Source organism: Anomaloglossus baeobatrachus, chromosome 6, assembly GCF_048569485.1.
Source record: "Anomaloglossus baeobatrachus isolate aAnoBae1 chromosome 6, aAnoBae1.hap1, whole genome shotgun sequence".
In the NCBI taxonomy this organism is placed as follows: domain Eukaryota; kingdom Metazoa; phylum Chordata; class Amphibia; order Anura; family Aromobatidae; genus Anomaloglossus; species Anomaloglossus baeobatrachus.
The window spans coordinates 520,930,034-520,952,175 of NC_134358.1; the positions used below are offsets into that span (position 1 = coordinate 520,930,034).

The 22,142-nt window shown below is 49.6% G+C and overlaps 1 protein-coding gene across 1 annotated transcript in view; it reads left to right on the plus strand.

Moving 5' to 3' along the window:
• KIF5B (kinesin family member 5B) overlaps window positions 1-22,142 on the plus strand; it is a 125,510-nt gene that overhangs the window by 84,410 nt on the left and 18,958 nt on the right. Inside the window, exons 15-18 of the mRNA XM_075315489.1 lie at window positions 4,748-4,891; window positions 12,624-12,812; window positions 13,179-13,296; window positions 16,265-16,326. Coding sequence (XP_075171604.1) covers window positions 4,748-4,891; window positions 12,624-12,812; window positions 13,179-13,296; window positions 16,265-16,326 — 513 coding nt within the window. The remainder of the gene's footprint in view (window positions 1-4,747; window positions 4,892-12,623; window positions 12,813-13,178; window positions 13,297-16,264; window positions 16,327-22,142) is intronic.

The following is a 22,142-nucleotide window of genomic DNA, read 5'->3' on the forward strand; positions in this document are numbered from 1 at the left end:
ATGGAGGCAGTCCCCTTCGCGCAGTTTCATCTGCGCCCACTCCAATGGGACAGTCTCCTCAAATGGGACAGGTGGTCGACGTCCCTCAACAGGAACGTCTCTCTGTCCCTTGCAGCCAAAACCTCTCTTCAGTGGTGGCTTCTTCCCACTTCTCTATCGCAGGGAAAATCCTTCCTGCCCCCATCCTGGGCTGTGGTCACGACGGACGCGAGTCTGTCAGGGTGGGGAGCGGTTTTTCTCCACCACAGGGCTCAGGGAACCTGGACTCCGACGGAGTCCTCCCTTCAGATCAATGTTCTGGAGATCAGGGCAGTGTATCTAGCCCTAAAGGCGTTCCATCGGTGGCTGGAGGGCAGGCAGATCCGCATACAGTCGGACAACGCCACGGCGGTCGCGTACATCAACCACCAGGGCGGCACGCGCAGCCATCAAGCCTTCCAGGAAGTCCGACGGATTCTGCTGTGGGCGGAGGCCACAGCCTCCACCATCTCCGCAGTTCACATCCCGGGCGTAGAAAACTGGGAAGCATACTTTCTCAGTCGTCAGGGCATGGATGCGGGGGAATGGTCTCTTCACCCAGACGTGTTTCGAGAGATCTGTCGCCGCTGGGGAACGCCGGACGTCGATCTCATGGCGTCACGGCACAACAACAAAGTCCCGGCATTCATGGCCCGGTCTCAAGATCACAGAGCTCTGGCGGCGGACGCATTAGTTCAGGATTGGTCGCAGTTTCGACTGCCCTATGTATTTCCTCCTCTGGCGATGCTGCCCAGAGTGCTGCGCAAGATCAGGTCCGACTGTCGTCGCGCCATTCTCGTCGCCCCAGATTGGCCGAGGCGGTCGTGGTACCCGGATCTGTGGCATCTCACGGTGGGTCAACCGTGGGCGCTCCCAGACCGCCCAGACTTGCTGTCTCAAGGGCCGTTTTTCCACCTGAATTCTGCGGCCCTCAACCTGACTGTGTGGCCATTGAGTCCTGGCTCCTAGCGTCCTCAGGGTTATCTCAAGATGTCATTGCCACTATGAGACAGGCCAGGAAACCAACGTTCGCCAAGATCTATCACAGGTCTTGGAGGATCTTCTTATCCTGGTGCTCTGAAAGGGGTTTTTCTCCCTGGCCCTTTGCCTTACCCACTTTTCTTTCATTCCTTCAATCCGGAATGGACAAGGGTTTGTCTCTCGGCTCTCTCAAGGGACAAGTATCGGCGCTATCCGTATTTTTTCAAAAGCGTCTAGCCAGGCTTCCGCAGGTCCGCACGTTCCTGCAGGGAGTTTGCCACATAGTCCCACCTTACAAGCGTCCGCTGGAACCCTGGGACCTTAACAGGGTGCTAACGGCTCTTCAGAAACCACCTTTCGAGCCGCTGCGGGATGTCTCTTTATCACGTCTTTCGCAGAAGGTTGCATTTCTAGTGGCAGTTACATCGCTCCGTAGAGTGTCGGAGCTGGCAGCGCTGTCATGCAAAGCCCCCTTCCTGGTTTTTCACCAAGATAAGGTGGTTCTGCGTCCGGTCCCGGAATTTCTCCCTAAGGTGGTATCCCCTTTTCATCTCAATCAGGATATCTCCTTACCTTCATTTTGCCCTCATCCAGTTCACCAATGTGAAAAGGATTTGCACTCGTTAGATCTGGTGAGAGCTCTCCGGCTCTACGTGTCTCGCACGGCGCCCCTGCGCCGTTCAGATGCGCTCTTTGTCCTTGTCGCTGGCCAGCGTAAGGGTTCGCAGGCTTCCAAGTCAACCTTGGCTCGGTGGATCAAGGAACCGATTCTTGAAGCCTACCGTTCTTCTGGGCTTCCGCTTCCTTTGGGGCTGAAAGCCCATTCTACCAGAGCCGTGGGTGCGTCCTGGGCATTGCGGCACCGGGCTACGGCTCAGCAGGTGTGTCAGGCAGCTACCTGGTCTAGTCTGCACACTTTCACGAAACACTATCAGGTGCATACCTATGCTTCGGCAGACGCCAGTCTAGGTAGGCGAGTCCTTCAGGCGGCGGTTGCCCACCTGTAAGAGGGGGTCGCTTTCGGCTCTTTTTATCGAGGTATTCTTTTACCCACCCAGGGACTGCTTTTGGACGTCCCAATTGTCTGGGTCTCCCAATGGAGCGACAAAGAAGAAGAGAATTTTGTTTACTTACCGTAAATTCCTTTTCTTCTAGCTCCTATTGGGAGACCCAGCACCCGCCCCTGTTCCCTTTGGGCTGTTTGTTCTTTTGTGTACACATGTTGTTCATGTTGAATTGTTCTTTTGGTTCATGGTTTCAGTTCTCCGAACATCCTTCGGATTGAATTTACCTTAGACCAATTTATAAGTTTCCTCCTTCCTGCTTTTGCACCAAAAATGAGGAGCCCGTGATGCACGGGAGGGTGTATAGGCAGAGGGGAGGGGTTACACTTTTTAAAGTGTAATACTTTGTGTGGCCTCCGGAGGCAGAAGCTATACACCCAATTGTCTGGGTCTCCCAATAGGAGCTAGAAGAAAAGGAATTTACGGTAAGTAAACAAAATTCCCTTCATTTCTGACTGCAGATAGCTGGCACACAGTTATAATGCAGCCTTGCACTTTATACGATTGGCTCTTTGTACTATTTTGCCTCCGTGGACACATTAATAATGATTGTGCCTATATTGGTATATGTAATATATATTAGTATATGTATTTAATGCATTGGTGGGTGGTTTTGACTGTACAAGTGAGAGATGTTCTTACCCTGCTGGTATCTTCTTGATAATCCTGATCTACTTTCTTTTCCCTTTAGGTAAGTTATCAAAGTCCACTAATTTGTGGGGACCAGTGTGTAGAGGCCTTCCTAACTAATCGGAGAGTAGAGATGTATCGTGCAGTTTTATCTGCTCCCAGCCTCTAGTGACAACACATGGATGCTCAGCTGAGCGTCCATCTGCTTAGGCTAGTCTGGAAGGATCGTTGGTGGCCAAAGACTGTTAGGCTATGTGCCCACGCTGCGGAAAATGCGCGGATTTTGCCGCGGATTTCTTGCGGAAAAGCCGCAGATTTTCCAGAAATCTGCAGCACAGCTACTCCCCAGCCATTTCTATGGCATTTGGGAAATGCTGTGCCCACGCTGCAGCGCTGCAGATTTTTCCGCAGCGGAAATTGTGCGGAAAAATCTGCAGCATGTCAATTATTGTTGCGGATTTTCGTGCGGATTTTGCCTATTCAATTGAATTTAAAAAAATCGCAAAATCCGCGTCAAATTCGCATCAAATCCGCACCTATGAAAAGATGCGGATTCCGGGGGAAAGCAGATAGAGTCCCGTGGGCACATAGCCTTAGGAGGTTCCAATAATGAAAGTACACCGCGGCTGCTGGCATCAGAGGAAAAAGGTAAATGCTGCCCTTCCATATAGGCATTTAGCGTTTCCCTCTGATGCCAGCATCTGCGCTGAACTTTCATTATTGGAACCTCCTTGCTCAGTGACCGTGTGAACAAGGCTGGGGAAGAGCTGAAACTCCTTTCTTTGTCACCTTACCGCTATCACTTTTTGCCATATTTTGCATGGGATTCGAAGTCACTTGACCATGGAATAAAGGAAATTGCATTGATCGTCTTATTGTGAGAAGAGCCGTATATTAACCTTAATGATACTACACCAGCTTACGTGCACCTCCACCATTAAGAGATTGAGTGCTGACATACCGTATTTTTTGGACTATAAGATGCACCGGACCATAAGATGCCCCCTAGTTTTAGAGAAGGAAAATAAAATTTTAAGCAAAAAATGTGGCCATGACACACTGTTATGGGGCGAGGATCTGCTGCTGACACTGTTATGGGGGTAATGTCCCCAAATTCTCTACTAAGGTACCCCATCCTGGTAATGATTTTCCTGCCTTGTATATGATCCTCCAGCCTTGTATATATGTCCCATATCCTGGTATAGCCCCCATCCTGCTATATACTGCCATCCTGGTTTGTGCTCCCATCCTGCTATATACCCCATCCTGGTGTATGGCTGCATCCTGCTATATGCCCCCATCCTGCTATATGCCCTCATCCTGCTCATAATATACCCCATCCTGGTGTATGGCCGCATCCTGTGGCACACAAAAAAATTAAACGTTTATACTCCCCTTTCCTCGTTCCACGCAGCATCGCTCCTCCTCCCGTCTGTGCCAGCAGCATCACCGCTGACCTGTGTGGAGCCGGTCACTGTTCCCTGCAGCATCACTCGTCTTCCTATCTGTGCCGGCCGCGGCTGTGCGCACCGCTAGTCTCCACACATAGCCGTGGCCGGCACAGACAAGAAGACTAGCAATGCTGCAGGGATCGTGGCCGGTGAGTATACTGATTCACTGCACCCCGCGCTGATGATGATGTGCAGGGGGCAGTGAATGCAGCCGCACATGATCATTCCAGGCTGTAGTTTCTAGGTGTGGTCATGCGGGCCGGCTGTTTATTATGCGCGCATCCCCCAACTATCATCCCGCCTACCTGTCAGCGCCAGCTTCAGCGCTGAGAGATGATGGGCGGGCATATTAAATGAGCGGGCCCACGTGGTCACGGTAGGCGCTGCTACAGCCTGCTCATGCCCCCGATGACCCACTCCACCGCAGCACCCTCATTCCCCGCAGCCATGCCCTACCTTCAAGACTGTAAGACGCACCCCCCACTTTCCCCCAACATTTGGGGGGAAAAAAGTGTCTTATAGTCTGAAAAATACGGTAGTCTTCTACTTATTTTTGAAACCACTACTTTGTGTTTTGTGATGCCATTCTTTGTATATTTTCAGGTAATTTTGTCCAGTTTAGACTCTGAACTCCAGAAACTGAAAGAGATGACGAACCATCAGAAGAAGAGGGCCACGGAGATGATGACCTCTCTACTGAAGGATCTTGCCGAGATTGGCATCGCAGTAGGAAACAACGACTCCAAGGTGATTATCAACTCCGTACATAGTTTGTTCTTTATGAATATATTTAGCGGTCATTAATAATGCAACCTTAGATCCTCTGTGTACAAAACATTGTGGTAATGCATCCACTCTTAACTAATGCACTTGTACTGGAAATGTCTTGCCCAGACAGTCTGCAGCAATTGTAGAGCTTGGATCACTCCCATTGGGGTGCTTTTTGTGTCAGCGATGGGCTTTATTTGGCTTCTGTTTAACGTTCATGTTTTGGTGGGTTTTTTTGTTTTGTTTTTTTTTTTACATATATATTGACATTTTGCTTGTTAAAGGGAATCGGTCACCAGATTTTTGCCACCTAATCTGAGAACAGCATAATGTAGAGAGAGACCCTGATTCCAGCAATGTGTCACTTACTGGGCTGCTTAGTATAATTTTGAAAAAAATTAGTTTAATTAGCAGGAGATTATCATTACAGAAGTACTTGGTATGCTGCATGTAGTCCAGCGTACGCATGAGCTCTGTATAACTGCTAGATCTGCCGCAGAGAAAACATTAATCTTATCAAAATGACAGCAAACAGCTCAGTAAGTGACACATTGCTGGAATCAGGATCTCTGTCTCTACATTATGCTGCTTTCAGATGGGGGAGTAAAAACCTGGTGACGGATTCCTTTTAAATACATTGTCCAGGCATTCTCTCCCTAATTCGTCTGACATGTGGCAAGATGGGCTGTACTGCCGTGTAGCTGACTGCCCAGTGCTCAGTGATTGCATTGCCCCTCTCCCCATTAATCAGTGTGGTACTCGTTGATAATATCCTCTGGACATCAGGAGGTTTCTTGACAATGAAACATATTGGCATGGCATACTGAATGTCAGACTGAGCAAAAGAGAAGGCCTGGACAATTGTGAAGAAATGTCTCCCCATGATAAATAGGTAAAATTGGTACTTTCTTTGTCGCTCCATTGGGAGACCCAGACAATTGGGTGTATAGCTTCTGCCTCCGGAGGCCACACAAAGTATTACACTTTAAAAAGTGTAACCCCTCCCCTCTGCCTATACACCCTCCCGTGCATCACGGGCTCATCAGTTTTATGCTTTGTGTTGAAGGAGGCACACATTCACTCAAGCTCCCATTTTAGTCAGCAGCAGCTGCTGATTGTATCGGATGGAAGAAAAGAGGGCCCCAACAGGGCCCCCGGCATGCTCCCTTCTCACCCCACTAAGTCGGCGGTGCTGTTAAGGTTGAGGTACCCATTGCGGGTACAAAGGCTGGAGCCACATGCCGTTTTTCCTTCCCCATCCCTTAGAGGCTCTGGGAGAAGTGGGATCCTAACCGGTCACCATTCACTGGGACCGGGCTCCCTCCGCAGCCCCTGGGGGAATCTGACGGACAGGAGACTGGGTATCATCAGGGACAGGCCCTGCATCTAAAAGGTACTCTGTGTCCCCTTGGGGACGGTGCATGGAGCGCCTGTGTTACAGACGCTGCAGCGGCTGCTGTTTTTTTGTGACGACCGGGACTACCGCGCCGACCGCGCCTGTTTGCCGGCCGCGTTATTAAATTTAGTCCCCGGCTTCTGCGGCCTAGTACCATAACTCCCGCCCCCGGGCCTGCCAGTCAGGGGTAAGGGCGGGACGGTCGACTGGACGTCGGCAGTGAGGGCATGAGCATACTTAGGTGTTCTCCTCCCCCCTCACTGAGCACTGTGGGGCACCAGATTCCCGCACTTTATTAGTCACGCCCACGGCTCCCTCCTCCCCTGAGAGCTCTGACAGCCATTTTTACAATCACTTCTGCCGGTGGAGGATTTCAGAACGAGCTCTGCAGCTCTGGGAGGCCCAGGCAGGGAATCTGGTGGACACACAACCGCTTTGGGCGGTCGGTAAGCCACACCGGTTACCCGGTGCTGGCCCCCCTTGGGTGCCGAAGTGTATATATATATATATGTATATGTATGTGTGTATATATATATATATATATATATATATATATATATATATATATATATATATATATATATATATATATATATATATATATATATATATATATATATATATATAATAATATATTTGTATATATATTTGTATACATTTTCTCTGTTCGGCCGCATTGTTTTGCTTTTGGCTATATACCCTCAGTGATCACTCTCAGAGGAGACTACAGCATGTCGTCCGCAAAGAGCAAGGGTGCCAAGGCACAGGCTTATTTTGCAACCTGTACCTCTTGTGCGGCTATGTTACCTGCAGGTTCCACCTACCCTCACTGTGTGCAATGCTCGGCCCCTGTGGCACTCACTCAGCCGGAGCCTCGGGCACTGGTGGGACCCTCGGCTCAGGTAGAACCGCCGGCTTCCACTGTCCAGGTGGCAGGGACAGAGTTTGCAGTTTTGGCAAAGAGTCGCTTTCACAATCCATGGCTCAGTCTATGGACAGATGGTCTGCTAAGATACTAGAAGCCTTGCAGTCCAGATCGGTAACACAGGCCCCGGGCACTGTGAGTTCATCGCCCCCAGGACCCTCTCGGTCGGCGCAGCAGAGTGCTCCTGGGGTGACACCTAGGTCCCACGGGGAGGACTCCGACACGGACCGCAGTCCCAGACCGGCTAAGCGGGCTCGCTGGGAACCTTCCCCGACTTCATCACGCTGTTCGGGGTCTCAGCATGAGGACTCTCTGGAGGATGAAGCGGAGGTCGCAGCTCAGGGCTCTGATCCTGACGTTGCTCTCAATCTTGATACACCTGAAGGGGACGCCATAGTAAATGACCTTATAGCGTCCATCAACCAGGTGCTAGATCTTTCTCCCCCAACTCCACCTATAGAGGAGTCGGCTTCGCAGCAGGAGAAACACCAGTTTAGGTTTCCCAAACGTACACGGAGTGCGTTTTTCGATCACTCTAACTTCAGAGATGCTGTCCAGAAGCACAGAGCATTTCCAGACAAGCGCTTTACTAAGCGCCTTAATGACACACGTTACCCCTTCCCCCCTGACGTAGTTAAGGGTTGGGCTCAGTGTCCCAAGGTGGATCCTCCAGTCTCTAGACTGGCGGCTAGATCCGTAGTATCAGTGGCAGATGGTTCATCGCTCAAGGATGCCACTGACAGGCAAATAGAGCTCCTGATGAAATCCATCTATGAAGCCATAGGCGCGTCTTTTGCTCCGGCCTTTGCAGCCTTGTGGGCACTCCAAGCTATCTCAGCTTGTCTGTCTGAGATTAATGCAGTCACACGTACCTCTGCTCCGCAAGTTGTGTCTTTGACTTCTCAGGCGTCGGCCTTCTCGTCCTACGCCATGAACGCCGTCCTGGACTCAGCGAGCCGTACAGCGGTAGCGTCCGCCAATTCGGTGGCAGTCCGCAGGGCCATGTGGCTACGCGAATGGAAGGCAGACTCTGCTTCCAAGAAGTTCTTAACCGGTTTGCCATTTTCTGGCGACCGTTTGTTTGGCGAGCAATTGGATGAAATTATTAAACAATCCAAGGGAAAGGACTCGTCCTTACCCCAGTCCAAACCAAACAGACCTCAGCAACGAAAAATTCAATCGAGGTTTCGGTCCTTTCGGCCCTCAGCCAGGTCCCAATCCTCCACGTCCAACAGGTCAGAGAAGGGCCAGAGGAACTCTTCTGCATGGCGGTCTAAGTCACGTCCTCCAAAGACCGCCGGAGGAACCGCCTCCAAGGCGGCCTCCTCATGACTTTCGGCCTCCTCAAACCGCATCCTCGGTCGGTGGCAGGCTCTCCCGCTTTTGCGACGCCTGGTGGCCACATGTCCAAGACCGATGGGTGAGAGACATTCTGTCTCACGGTTACAGGATAGAGCTCAGCTCTCGTCCTCCGACTCGTTTCTTCAGAACATCTCCGCCCCCCGAGCGAGCCGATGCACTTTTTCAGGCGGTGAACACTCTGAAGGCAGAAGGAGTTGTGATCCCCGTTCCCATTCAAGAACGTGGTCGCGGTTTTTACTCCAACTTGTTCGTGGTGCCAAAAAAGGACGGATCATTCCGCCCCGTTCTGGACCTCAAACTGCTCAACAGACACGTGAGAACCAGACGGTTCCGGATGGAATCTCTCCGCTCTGTCATCGCCTCGATGTCCCAAGGAGACTTCCTAGCATCAATCGACATCAGGGATGCTTATCTCCATGTGCCGATTGCACCAGAGCATCAACGCTTCCTGCGTTTCGCCATCGGGGACGAACATCTTCAGTTTGTGGCACTGCCTTTCGGCCTGGCGACAGCCCCACGGGTCTTCACCAAGGTCATGGCATCCGTGGTGGCGGTCCTACACTCTCAGGGCCACTCGGTGATCCCTTACTTAGACGATCTCCTAGTCAAGGCACCCTCCTGGGTGGCATGTCAACACAGCCTGACCATTGCTCTGGAGACTCTCCAGAGGTTCGGGTGGATCATCAATTTCCCAAAGTCAAAATTGACACCGACCCAATCACTGACTTACCTCGGGATGGAGTTTCATACTCTCTCAGCGATAGTGAAGCTTCCGCTGGACAAACAGCGTTCGCTGCAGACAGGGGTGCACTCTCTCCTTCGGGCCCAGTCACACCCCTTGAGGCGCCTCATGCACTTCCTAGCGAAGATGGTGGCAGCAATGGAGGCAGTTCCCTTTGCGCAGTTTCATCTGCGTCCACTTCAATGGGACATTCTCCGCAAATGGGACAGGAGGTCGACGTCCCTAGACAGGAACGTCTCTCTTTCACTGGCACCCAAAACCTCTCTTCAGTGGTGGCTTCTTCCCACTTCTTTGTCGAAGGGAAAATCATTCCTGCCCCCATCCTGGGCTGTGGTCACGACGGACGCGAGTCTGTCAGGGTGGGGAGCGGTCTTCCTCCACCACAGGGCTCAGGGAACCTGGACTCCGACAGAGTCCTCCCTTCAGATCAATGTTCTGGAGATAAGGGCAGTGTATCTAGCCCTAAAGGCGTTCCATCGGTGGCTGGAGGGCAGGCAGATCCGCATACAGTCGGACAACGCCACGGCGGTCGCGTACATCAACCACCAGGGCGGCACACGCAGTCGTCAAGCCTTCCAAGAAGTTCGGCGGATTCTGCTGTGGGCGGAAGCCACAGCCTCCACCATCTCCGCAGTTCACATCCCGGGCGTAGAAAACTGGGAAGCAGACTTTCTCAGTCGCCAGGGCATGGACGCAGGTGAATGGTCTCTTCACCCGGACGTGTTTCAAGAGATCTGTTGCCGCTGGGGAACGCCGGACGTCGACCTCATGGCGTCTCGGCACAACAACAAAGTCCCGGCATTCATGGCGCGGTCTCAAGATCACAGAGCTCTGGCGGCGGACGCATTAGTTCAGGATTGGTCGCAATTTCGACTGCCTTATGTATTTCCTCCTCTGGCACTGCTGCCCAGAGTTTTACGCAAGATCAGGTCCGACTGCCGCCGCGCCATCCTCGTCGCTCCAGACTGGCCGAGGAGGTCGTGGTACCCGGATCTGTGGCACCTCACGGTGGGTCAACCGTGGGCACTCCCAGACCGACCAGACTTGCTGTCTCAAGGGCCATTTTTCCATCTGAATTCTGCGGCCCTCAACCTGACTGTGTGGCCATTGAGTCCTGGCTCCTAGCGTCCTCAGGGTTATCTCAAGATGTCATTGCCACTATGAGACAAGCCAGGAAACCAACGTCCGCCAAGATCTATCACGGGGCTTGGAGGATCTTCTTATCCTGGTGCTCTGATCGGGGTTTTACCCCCTGGCCGTTTGCCTTACCCACTTTTCTTTCTTTCCTTCAATCCGGAATGGACAAGGGTTTGTCTCTCGGCTCTCTCAAGGGACAAGTATCTGCGCTTTCCGTGTTTTTTCAAAAGCGTCTAGCCAGGCTTCCGCAGGTCCGCACGTTCCTGCAGGGAGTTTGCCACATAGTCCCACCTTACAAGCGTCCGCTGGAACCCTGGGATCTTAACAGGGTGCTAACGGCTCTTCAGAAACCACCTTTCGAGCCGATGCGGGATGTCTCTCTATCACGCCTTTCGCAGAAGGTGGCCTTCCTAGTGGCAGTCACATCACTTCGGAGAGTGTCTGAGCTAGCAGCGCTGTCATGCAAAGCCCCCTTCCTGGTGTTTCACCAGGATAAGGTGGTTCTGCGTCCGGTCCCGGAATTTCTCCCTAAGGTGGTATCCCCTTTTCATCTCAATCAGGATATCTCCTTACCTTCTTTTTGCCCTCATCCAGTTCACCAATGTGAAAAGGATTTGCACTTGTTAGATCTCGTGAGAGCACTCCGGCTCTACATTTCTCGCACGGCGCCCCTGCGCCGTTCTGATGCGCTCTTTGTCCTTGTCGCTGGCCAGCGTAAGGGGTCGCAGGCTTCCAAGTCAACCTTGGCTCGGTGGATCAAGGAACCGATTCTTGAAGCCTACCGTTCTTCTGGGCTTCCGATTCCTTCAGGGCTGAAAGCCCATTCTACCAGAGCCGTGGGTGCATCCTGGGCATTGCGGCACCAGGCTACGGCTCAACAGGTGTGTCAGGCGGCTACCTGGTCGAGTCTGCACACTTTCACGAAACACTATCAGGTGCATGCCTATGCTTCGGCAGATGCCAGCCTAGGTAGGCGAGTCCTTCAGGCGGCGGTCGCCCACCTGTAAGAGGGGGCCGTTTTTCGGCTCTTTTTATCGAGGTATTCTTTTACCCACCCAGGGACTGCTTTTGGACGTCCCAATTGTCTGGGTCTCCCAATGGAGCGACAAAGAAGAAGGGAATTTTGTTTACTTACCGTAAATTCCTTTTCTTCTAGCTCCTATTGGAGACCCAGCACCCGCCCCTGTTCCCTTCGGGCTGTTGTTCTTTTGTGTACACATGTTGTTCATGTTGAATTGTTCTTTTGGTTCATGGTTTTCAGTTCTCCGAACATCCTTCGGATTCAATTTACCTTAGACCAATTTATAAGTTTCCTCCTTCCTGCTTTTGCACCAAAACTGATGAGCCCGTGATGCACGGGAGGGTGTATAGGCAGAGGGGAGGGGTTACACTTTTTAAAGTGTAATACTTTGTGTGGCCTCCGGAGGCAGAAGCTATACACCCAATTGTCTGGGTCTCCCAATAGGAGCTAGAAGAAAAGGAATTTACGGTAAGTAAACAAAATTCCCTTCTTTTGTAAAAACAAGGAAGATTGCAATTTATACTTATTAAATTATTTTTTTTTTTTTTTCTTCCCAAGAACGGAGGGATTTTTAATTTGTAGTGAAGGTATGTGACCAACTCTGCAGTCCCCGAGGTGCTTGCGTACTCTGCCCTAGAGCCTGCAGGTGATGCCCTGCTGTTGGCTGGATCTGGCCAGGCTCTGCGTCCTGCGCTTCTCCCCCGCTGCGGAGGCACCGCTGCATCTACAAGCAGCGTGGAGGAGCGCACAGTTCACACCAGCAGCATAGCCGTGCCGCTGACCTGAAGTGTCAATCTTGCGCTGCTGAAGAAAGATGTGATATCTTCATTGAAATGGATGTCCTGCGTTATATTTACTGGGTTACCGCTGCAATTTTTATTTCTGCAAAATGAATAAAATTCATATCCCTTGAAATATTGCCAAATATGCATTGGCATGTATGGAGGGCAGATGTGTCGGTATTTGGCTTTTTTGGGGGTTTTTTTTCCCGCTTATATCCTCTTGATCCCACTCATACGTGTTCTCTTAGAATGAAAATCTCAGGAATATAAGATTCTGCATCCGTTGTACTTTTGAAGTTGGGCATTTGACACAATTGAAAAACCTGTATATGCTTTCTCCCAATAGCAACCGGAGGTGAGCGGCATGATCGACGAGGAGTTCACAGTGGCCAGGCTGTACATCAGTAAGATGAAGTCTGAAGTGAAGACGATGGTGAAGCGCTGCAAACAGCTGGAGGGCACTCAGAGCGAGAGCAACAAGAAGATGGAGGAGAACGAGAAGGAACTCGCCGCCTGCCAGCTCCGAATCTCTCAGGTAGATCCTGCGCACCCCCTGAGGCCTGTCTTACTGTGTGTTGGGGATAGGACAGTGGGCAGTGAGGCACAACGGGGCTGGGATTTTTATTCTGTTTTCTTTATGGTTATGTAACAGCAAGGAGTTCTCCCATCAAGGAAAGTTCTGCCCACTTGCCCCCTGATGATGCCCTCTTCCAAATTCTTAAGTGGTCACTTATCGAATCCAGGGCACTGTGTACTCTGTACATGCAGAAACTTGTCCCTGTAAATAAAAAAGATAAAATCCACAGTATGTTCCCCAAGCTGGACCCCCAATTATCCGCTGATCATAGGGCGACCTGCATAGGGAAAATGGTCATAGAATAATATGTCTTCTCTTTTAAAGCACGAAGCAAAGATCAAGTCACTGACGGAGTACGTCCAGAACCTGGAGCAGAAGAGGCGGCAGATGGAGGAGTCTGTGGATTCTCTGAACGAGGAGCTTGTGAAGCTGCGGGCACAGGGTGCGGCTCCATACTGTCTTGTTCTTTATAATCATTCTGTAAAAGTCATTACAAACTACACAGACCAGAAAATCTAGAAAACCAGCTAAGTATTTTATGAAATTTGGGAGCAGTGACAGCACAGAGTCATCATAATAATGGACCGGAACCTGTCATTGGTCCTGACCGTCACAATATTCAAGCCCCCTCCCCCGGTCAGTAAAATGACTAACCACTTCATGATCAACTATTGCTCCGGTCTCAGGACCCCCCCCCCACCCTAAAGCTTTTTTTTTTTATTCCCTTTTTCCAAGCTGCATATATATGAAGGCTTGTTTTTTGTTGGATGGGTTGTACATTTAAATGACTCCATTCATTTTATCATGTGATGTACTAGAGTGCAGGAAAAAAAATTCCAAGTGTGCTAACATTGCAAAAAAAAAAAAAATTGCTATTCCATAACTTTTTTGAGGTTCTTTATTTACCATGTTGACTATAACGTAAAACTCCAGAATTAAGTTTTGGTCGCCTCAACATTGGTATAAAATGCAATAACAGACGATCCAAACATTGCATCAACTCAAAAATGGTATAATTTAAAATGTCAGGGCAGGATGCAACAATAAGCCATCACAGAGCCCCAGATCCTGAAAATAGAGAACATCATGGGTTTCGGAAACCCCTCTTTCTCTTCTTTCCCCTCTTTCCCGGCTTTCCCCTCTTTCCCGGCTTTCCCCTCTTTCCCGGCTTTCCCCTCTTTCCCGGCTTTCCCCTCTTTCCCCTCTTTCCCGGCTTTCCCCTCTTTCCCGGCTTTCCCCTCTTTCCCGGCTTTCCCCTCTTTCCCGGCTTTCCCCTCTTTCCCGGCTTTCCCGGCTTTCCATTTTTTTTTTTAGTATCTACACACTCGTACAGATCTGGGGAATCATATTGCCATGCCAGTTTTACTATATAATCAACATGGTAAATAAGAAACACAATTTATTTTTATGAGATATGGGGCACTGAGAGCTTCACATCTTTGTATGTACCCCAAAATGGTACCAGTAATGTTTTGCTTGCCTGTTACTGCATGTTATTTCAGCGTCTAAAAACCCCCCAAAAACCCTTTAATTCTGGCTGTTAAAGACAGATGATGGCTGAATAATTCATCCGTCATCTGCCAGAAAAGATGCAAGCCCACATGAAAGGCAGGGATACTACATATGATGTAACTGTACTTCATATGTTGTCATGGGGTTAAGCACAAATAGGGGAAAAATAAAATCCCTTCTTTAATAAAAAATAAAATATATTTATTTTTAATGTGTAGCTTAGATTTATGAAATAGTTTCACAATTTAACCTTTTTATAAAGGAAAGCTCTCTGACCTGCATCTGTGCCCCGGACAAACAACCTTGCTCCAGGTTTTTACCTGCTGCTTTCTTGATACCATTGACTCTGACCATGTGGTTATTGCGTCTTACAGTATGGGATATGGCACACACTATTACTCTAATGTTCACTGCTCTCTGGCTCTGCTCCCTCTGGAAGGATTGTGTTTCACATGATGGGCAGCGGCTAGTGTAGTGTCCATTGCATTAAGGAACAGCAGAGTGATATGTGCAGCAGTGTTCTGCTTTGTGTGTGAATCATGACAGCACATCCTTACATTTTGTAATGGAGGGACATACAGAACGCTATAAATAAAGGCAATGTCTGAGAAAAAGGAATAAGGATTTTGAGTCCTTTATGTGATGCAGCAAGCCCTGGCAGCATTATTATTATTTTATTATTTATTATTATAGCGCTGTTTATTCCATGGCGCTTTACAAGTGAAAGAGGGGTATACGAACAACAATCATTAACAATACAAAACAGACTGGTATAGGAGGAGAGAGGACCCTGCCCGCAAGGGCTCACAGACTACAGGGAATGGGTGATGGTACAATAGGTGAGGACAGAGCTGGTTGCGCAGTGGTGTGCTGGACTGAGGGTTATTGTAGGTTGTAGGCTTGTTGGAAGAGGTGGGTCTTCAGGTTCCTCTTGAAGCTTTCCACGGTAGGGTGATATGTTGAGGTAGAGCGTTCCAGAGTATGGGGGAGGCACGGGAGAAATCTTGTACGCGATTGTGGGAAGAGGAGATAAGCGAGGAGTAGAGAAGGAGATCTTGTGAGGATCTGAGGTTGCATGCAGGTAGGTACCGGGAGACTAGGTCACAGATGTAGGGAGGAAAAAGGTTGTGGATGGCTTTGTATGTCATGGTTAATGTTTTGAACTGGAGTCGTTGGGCGATGGGAAGCCAGTGAAGGGATTGGCAGAGTGGCGAGGCTGGGGAATAGCGAGGGGAGAGGTGGATTAAGCGGGCCGCAGAGTTTAGGATAGCTTGGAGGGGTGCAAGAGTTGTGGAAGGGAGGCCAGAGAGCAGGAGGTTGCAGTAGTCAAGGCGGGAGATGATGAGGGAATGCACTAATGTTTTTGCTGATTCTTGGTTAAGGAAAGCACGGATCCGGGAGATATTTTTGAGTTGTAGTCTGCATAAGGTGAAGAGGGGTTTGATGTGCGGCTTGAAGGATAGAGCAGTGTCGAGGGTTACTCCAAGGCAACGAGCTTGTGAGACTGGGGAGAGCATCAAAACAAAGGTGCGACAGAGCTAGTGAATATAAGGGACATAATCATTACTTCTGGGCTGCGTTGTGCCTTCTATCCCCTTTAAACTCAAAATCAGACGTTATTGAAAAAAGTTGCGGAAGTCTTCATTCTACATATGATAGTTATGAAGAGAGATTTATGAACTTCTGAAAGTCCCAAAAAGAATGCCCAATATGCTGATAGCCATCAGATTATTATTATTAGCTTATTCTTCTTTTTATAGTCTTGTGTGTCTACTCCAACTGGCGACAGTCCAAATTTAATGATGATCTATCCGCTTTCTGTGAATAAGTGCAAATTTTCTGGATGATGATTTGGTGAATAGGATGTTTATATCTTGTCATTTATTGTGTTTTTACAGAAAAAGTTCATGAAATGGAGAAGGAGCACCTAAATAAAGTGCAGACAGCAAACGAAGTTAAGGTATGTGTTTAGTAATGTTATTTAAGTGCTAATTAAAGGCCATGGGCATTCTTGAGCTGGAATTGACACCTGCTACTGATCACCTTTGCACTAGTTTTCAATCAACATTTTTAGACCCTCCGATGAGCAATATGCAGGCTGCTCCTAGTACCAACTTTTCTGTTGTGATGGTTTCCCTCCCAGTAATATGTACTGGATGTCGGGTCCATTGTATCCAAGAAGGTGCTGTCATCTTTAGCTCTTTAGTATCAAATCTCCATTCCTGGAGTGTCTTCTCCTTCTACAGCTCATGAAGGAACCTATGCTTTCCTCCCTCTCCACAGCATTAGTGAGCTGCCCTCCCTAATAACTTGAATACTAATCTGAAAGCTGCTTAAAGAGGCCATCCAACATGTAGGAGAAATGTTGCAATCCGGGAACGGCTGACATCCTGTTCTTTAGTCACCTGCCTCCTGAGGCCTTTTATTGGCTGCAGTGATCAAGTGGACATTTTAGTTTTTACATGTCTTGTAAACCATCAATTTTGCATTTAGGAGGCAAATTAATCATAAGTCAAATCAGTGCAAATGTGCTCATAGGCTTTCGCAGTAAATTATTTAATGTGGGTCAAAAATTGTTTTCTAAATAATAATTAAGGCTATGTGCACACGGTGCGTTTTTCTCGGCGTTTTTGCGCGTTTTTCGGGTGCGTTTTTGGCCTCAAAACTGCATGACTTTGCTTCCCCAGCAAAGTCTATGAGTTTTCATTTTTGCTGTCCCCACACAGCGTTTTTTTTCAGCTGCGTTTTTGTGGTGACCACAAAAACGCAGCATGTCAATTATTCCCGCGTTTTTCACTGCGCTTTTCATCCATTGAGTTCAATGGGATGTTGAAAGACGCAATGAGAAACGCAAATAGCTGCGTTTTGGTGCGTTTCTAAGACCAAAAACGCAGCTATAAGCGCAGGAGGTGGGTAGTAAAGTGACGTGTACAGGAAGAGGATTCCTTCTGTCAGTATAGACAGAAGCATGAATCCTCCCGGTACCGTCACCGCCGCGTCCATCTCCCGTCCTGTGCATGTCAGCTGCCGTGCGGCGCCATGTACAGGCAGGAGGTGGAAGCGGCTGCGAAAACAAAAGTTAACAGTAGAATAAAAAAAAAAAAAGTTATACTCACCTGTCTGCAGCCTCGCGGTGCCATGCCCGCTCCCAGCTCCTGTCACGGGCTCCTGTCACGGTATCGCCGCTCCCGCTCCGGCTGTGTGCAGTCTCCCCGGGGCAGGACCTTGCTTGCAGGACCTGGCGATGGATCACCTGATGCAGTCACCTGACGCATCAGCTGATCGAGTCTCGGGCTGACGCGGGCGCCCGGCCGGTATCAGCGGATGCGTCAGGAGACTTCATCCCTGATTACCGGCAGCTGCTGCAGCGATCGGACAGGATCAGACTCCCGCCCCATCGCTCCGGGAGCTGCCGGTAATTCAGCACATAAGTGAGTATTATTTTTTTTTTTTTTTCTACTGATGCATCTGCTGATTGTATACTCGGCTTTTATACAATCAGCTGATGTATGATGGGATTCAGGCACTTGATCCTGACACATCATCTGATCGCTTTGCCTTCCAGCAAACCGATCAGATGATATTGGATCCTGATTGGACGGCGCGGGACCCTGACCCAGGATTACTGCGGAGGGGGGTTCTTTATTTCAATAAAGATGGAGTCACTAATTGTGTTGTGTTTTATTTCTAATAAAAATATTTTTCTGTGTTGTGTTTTTTTTTTATCTTTACTAGAAATTCATGGTGGCCATGTCTAATATTGGCGTGACACCATGAATTTCGGGCTTAGGGCTAGCTGATAATATACAGCTAGCCCTAACTCCATTATTACCTGGCTAGCCACCCGGCATCAGGGCAGCCGGAAGAGTTGGATACAGCGCCAGAAGATGGCGCTTCTATGAAAGCGCCATTTTCTGGGGTGGCTGCGGGACTGCAATTCACAGCGGGGGTGCCCAGAAAGCATGGACACCCTGCACTGTGGATTCCAATCCCCAGCTGCCTAGTTGTACCCGGCTGGACTCAAAAATAAGGCGAAGCTCACGTCATTTTTTTTTTAAATTATTTCATGAAATTCATGAAATAATTTAAAAAAAAAGGGCTTCCCTATATTTTTGGTTCCCAGCCGGGTACAAATAGGCAGCTGGGGGTTGGGGGCAGCCCGTACCTGCCTGCTGTACCCGGCTAGCATACAAAAATATGGCGAAGCCCACGTCATTTTTTTTTTTTTGGGGGGGCAAAGAAATCCTGCATACAGTCCTGGAAGGAGGATGCTGAGCCTTGTAGTTCGACAGCTGCTGTCTGCTGTCCTGCATACACTATTGGATGGAGGATGCTGAGCCTTGTAGTTCGACAGCTGCTGTCTGCTGTCCTGCATACACTATTGGATCGAGGATGCTGAGCCTTGTAGTTCTGCAGCTGTCTGCTCTTCTGCATACACTAGTGGAGAATGAAGAACACATTGAAGAAGGAAATGACATCAGACCTTTTTTTTTTTGTTCACTGATAAAAAACGCATAAGGACGCAGTGAGCAAAAACGCAGCAAAACGCAGCAAAAAACGCACCAAATCGCGGCAAAACGCGTGCGTTTTTTGCCGCATTTTTTCGACGCAGGTGCGTTTTTGTGCGTTTTTAGCGGCCAAAAACGCACAAAAACGCAGCGTCAAAAAAACGCAGCGTGTGCACATAGCCTAATAATAAAAAAAAAAACAGAAGACCTGAAATATAGTGTACATGGTCCCCTGCTTTTCTACAGCCCGGAGCCTCGAGATCATGTTTTCAAGACTGTATTAGAAAACTGGCTGTAAAAGTTCATTTTGTTGGTTATTCACAGAACAATTATGAAGAAGAAAGCTCAGGTTATTAGTGTGGATATTATGCCAGTTTTTAGGGTCCCTACTGTGTTTTAAAGGGATATTCTCAAATTTAAACATTCTCCTATCCAAAAATATAGGATAACGTCTTGATTGCTGGTAACACAACCAGTCCTGAGAACTGGGGTCGTAAAAAGCCCCTTTTGAATGTAGCGGTAATTGATCATGCACACCTCTGCTAAATTAATTTGTAAAGGACTCCCTAATGCCAGCCAAGTGTAGCGATCCGCTATTTCTTCGGCGCTCTATTGGGAGACCCAGACGATTGGGTGTATAGCTACTGCCTCCGGAGGCCACACAAAGCATTACACTAAAAAGTGTAAGGCCCCTCCCCTTCTGGCTATACACCCTCCCGTGGGATCACGGGCTTACTCAGTTTTCAAGCTTTGTGTGCGAAGGAGGTCATACATCCACGCATAGCTCCACTGTTTGTAGTCAGCAGTAGCTGCTGACTATATCGGATGGAAGAAAAGAGGGCCCATATAGGGCCCCCAGCATGCTCCCTTCTCACCCGTGGTGGTGCTTGTAAGGTTGAGGTACCTATTGCTGGTACAGAGGCTGGAGCCCACATGCTGTTTTCCTTCCACATCCCCTGGAGGGCTCTGTGGAAGTGGGATCTTGCCGGCCTTCAAGCCCTGAGGCCGGGCTCCATCCACAGACCCAGAGAACCTGCTGGATGCGGAGCACGAGTACAGTCAGGGACATGGCCCTGCATCTTTCAGGTACTCGGTGTCCCCGGCACGCACGGACACACTCAGGACTTGCTGAGTGTTGTAGTGCGCCGGGGACAGTAGCGCTGTGCGCTGGGGTTAGGTCACTGCAGCTTTGCTGAGTGACGTTTTCATGGTGGGAACTACTGCGCCGACCGCTCCTGGAGCGGCGGCGCAGCTGCGACCTGTAGTGCGCCGGGGACTTCGCGCCGACCGCGCTTTTACGGCGGCGGCGCTTCTAACTATAGTCCCCGGCTTCTGCGGCCTAGCGCCGTTTCGTTCCCGCCCCCACCCTGTCAATCAGGGTAGGGGAGAGACGCTGCTCAATAGGCAGCGCCGAGGGCTGGAGCCTTATTTACATGCTCCAGCCCTCTCACTAGGCACAGGGGAACGCAGGCTTCCCGCTCTTTGTCTGTGCACGCCCAGGGCCCGCCCCCCTCCCTTCACAGAACGCCGGCAGCCATTACACGTGCGGTCTGGCTGGGGAAAGGCAGCAGGCTCTGGGAGACCCAGACTGGAGGGATTTCTGGCGACCACACACCCGCTCTTAAGCGGGCGGTAAGCAGCGCTTCAGCGCTGGCCCCACTAGTGCCTCAGTGATATATTAGTGTACTTGGTACCATATATATATATATATATATATATATATATATATATATATATATATAATTCTTATATAGTTGCACTGTAAGGTCGCTTCTTGGCTGGACACCCTGTATTGCTCTGAGGAGACAGCAACATGTCATCCACAAAACGCAAGGGTGCCAAGGCACGGGCTGTGTACACTACTTGTACTGCATGTGGGGTTGATCTACCGGCAGGCTCCAACGACTCCCATTGTGTGCAATGTTCAGTCCCAGTGGCACTTCGTCAGCCAGAGCCTATGGTGGTAGTTGCCCAGGCAGAGACGCCTGTGAACCCTGCCCCGTTGACAGGGACAGACTTTGCAGTTTTTGCTGATAAGATGTCTGTGACTATGACAAAAATCCTGGAGACCTTGCAGTCCAGGCCAGTTATACAAGCCATAGACACTGCTATGCCCTTGCTCCCAGGTCCCCCTCAGTTGGAACTAATCCGTACTTCAAGGGGGTCCCAGGCATCACAGGCTGAAATCTCTGACTCAGATGACAGCCCCAGTCACCCTAAGCGAGCTCGCTGGGAAAGACCCTCGACGTCATCACACTGCTCAGGGTCTCAGCGAGGAGAGTCTCTCTGTGAGGAGTCTGAGGACGGGGATCAGGATTCTAACCCTGAAACCCCTCTCAATCTGGATGCCCCTGATGGGGACGCCATGGTTAATGACCTTATATCGGCCATCAATAGACTGTTGGATATTTCTCCCCCAGCTCCTTCAGCAGAGGAGGCAGCTGCCCAGCAGGAGAAATTCCATTTCCTATATCCCAAGCGTAAATTAAGTGCTTTTTTGGACCACTCTGACTTCAGAGAATCAATCCAGAAACACGACGCTCATCCAGACAAGCGTTTCTCTAAACGTTCTAAGGATACCCGTTATCCTTTTCCCCCTGACGTGGCCAAACGCTGGACCCACTGTCCAAAGGTGGATCCACCAATTTCCAAGCTGGCGGCTAGATCCATAGTCGCAGTAGAGGATGGCGCTTCACTTAAAGATGCCAACGACAGACAGATGGACCTTTGGTTGAAATCTGTCTATGAAGCTATTGGCGCGTCGTTTGCTCCAGCATTCGCGGCCGTGTGGGCACTCCAAGCTATTTCAGCTGGTTTAGCACAGGTGGATGCTATCATGCATCCAGCAGTGCCGCAAGTGGCGTCCCTAACTTCGCAAATGTCTGCGTTTGCAACCTATGCTATCAATGCTGTCCTTGAGTCTACAAGCCGTACCTCTATGGCGTCCGCCAACTCTGTGGTTTTGCGCAGAGCCTTGTGGTTAAAGGACTGGAAAGCAGATGCTGGTTCCAAAAAATGCTTAACCAGCTTGCCATTATCTAGAGATAGACTGTTTGGTGAGCCATTGGCTGAAATCATTAAACAGTCCAAGGGTAAGGACTCTTCCTTACCACAGTCCAGACCAAGCAAGCCACAGCAGAAAAGGTGGCAGTCGAGGTTTCGGTCCTTTCGGGGTTCCGGCAAGGCCCAATTCTCCTCTTCCAAAGGGACTCAGAAGGAACACAGGAACTCAGATTCCTGGCGGCCTCACGCACGCCCCAGAAAACCA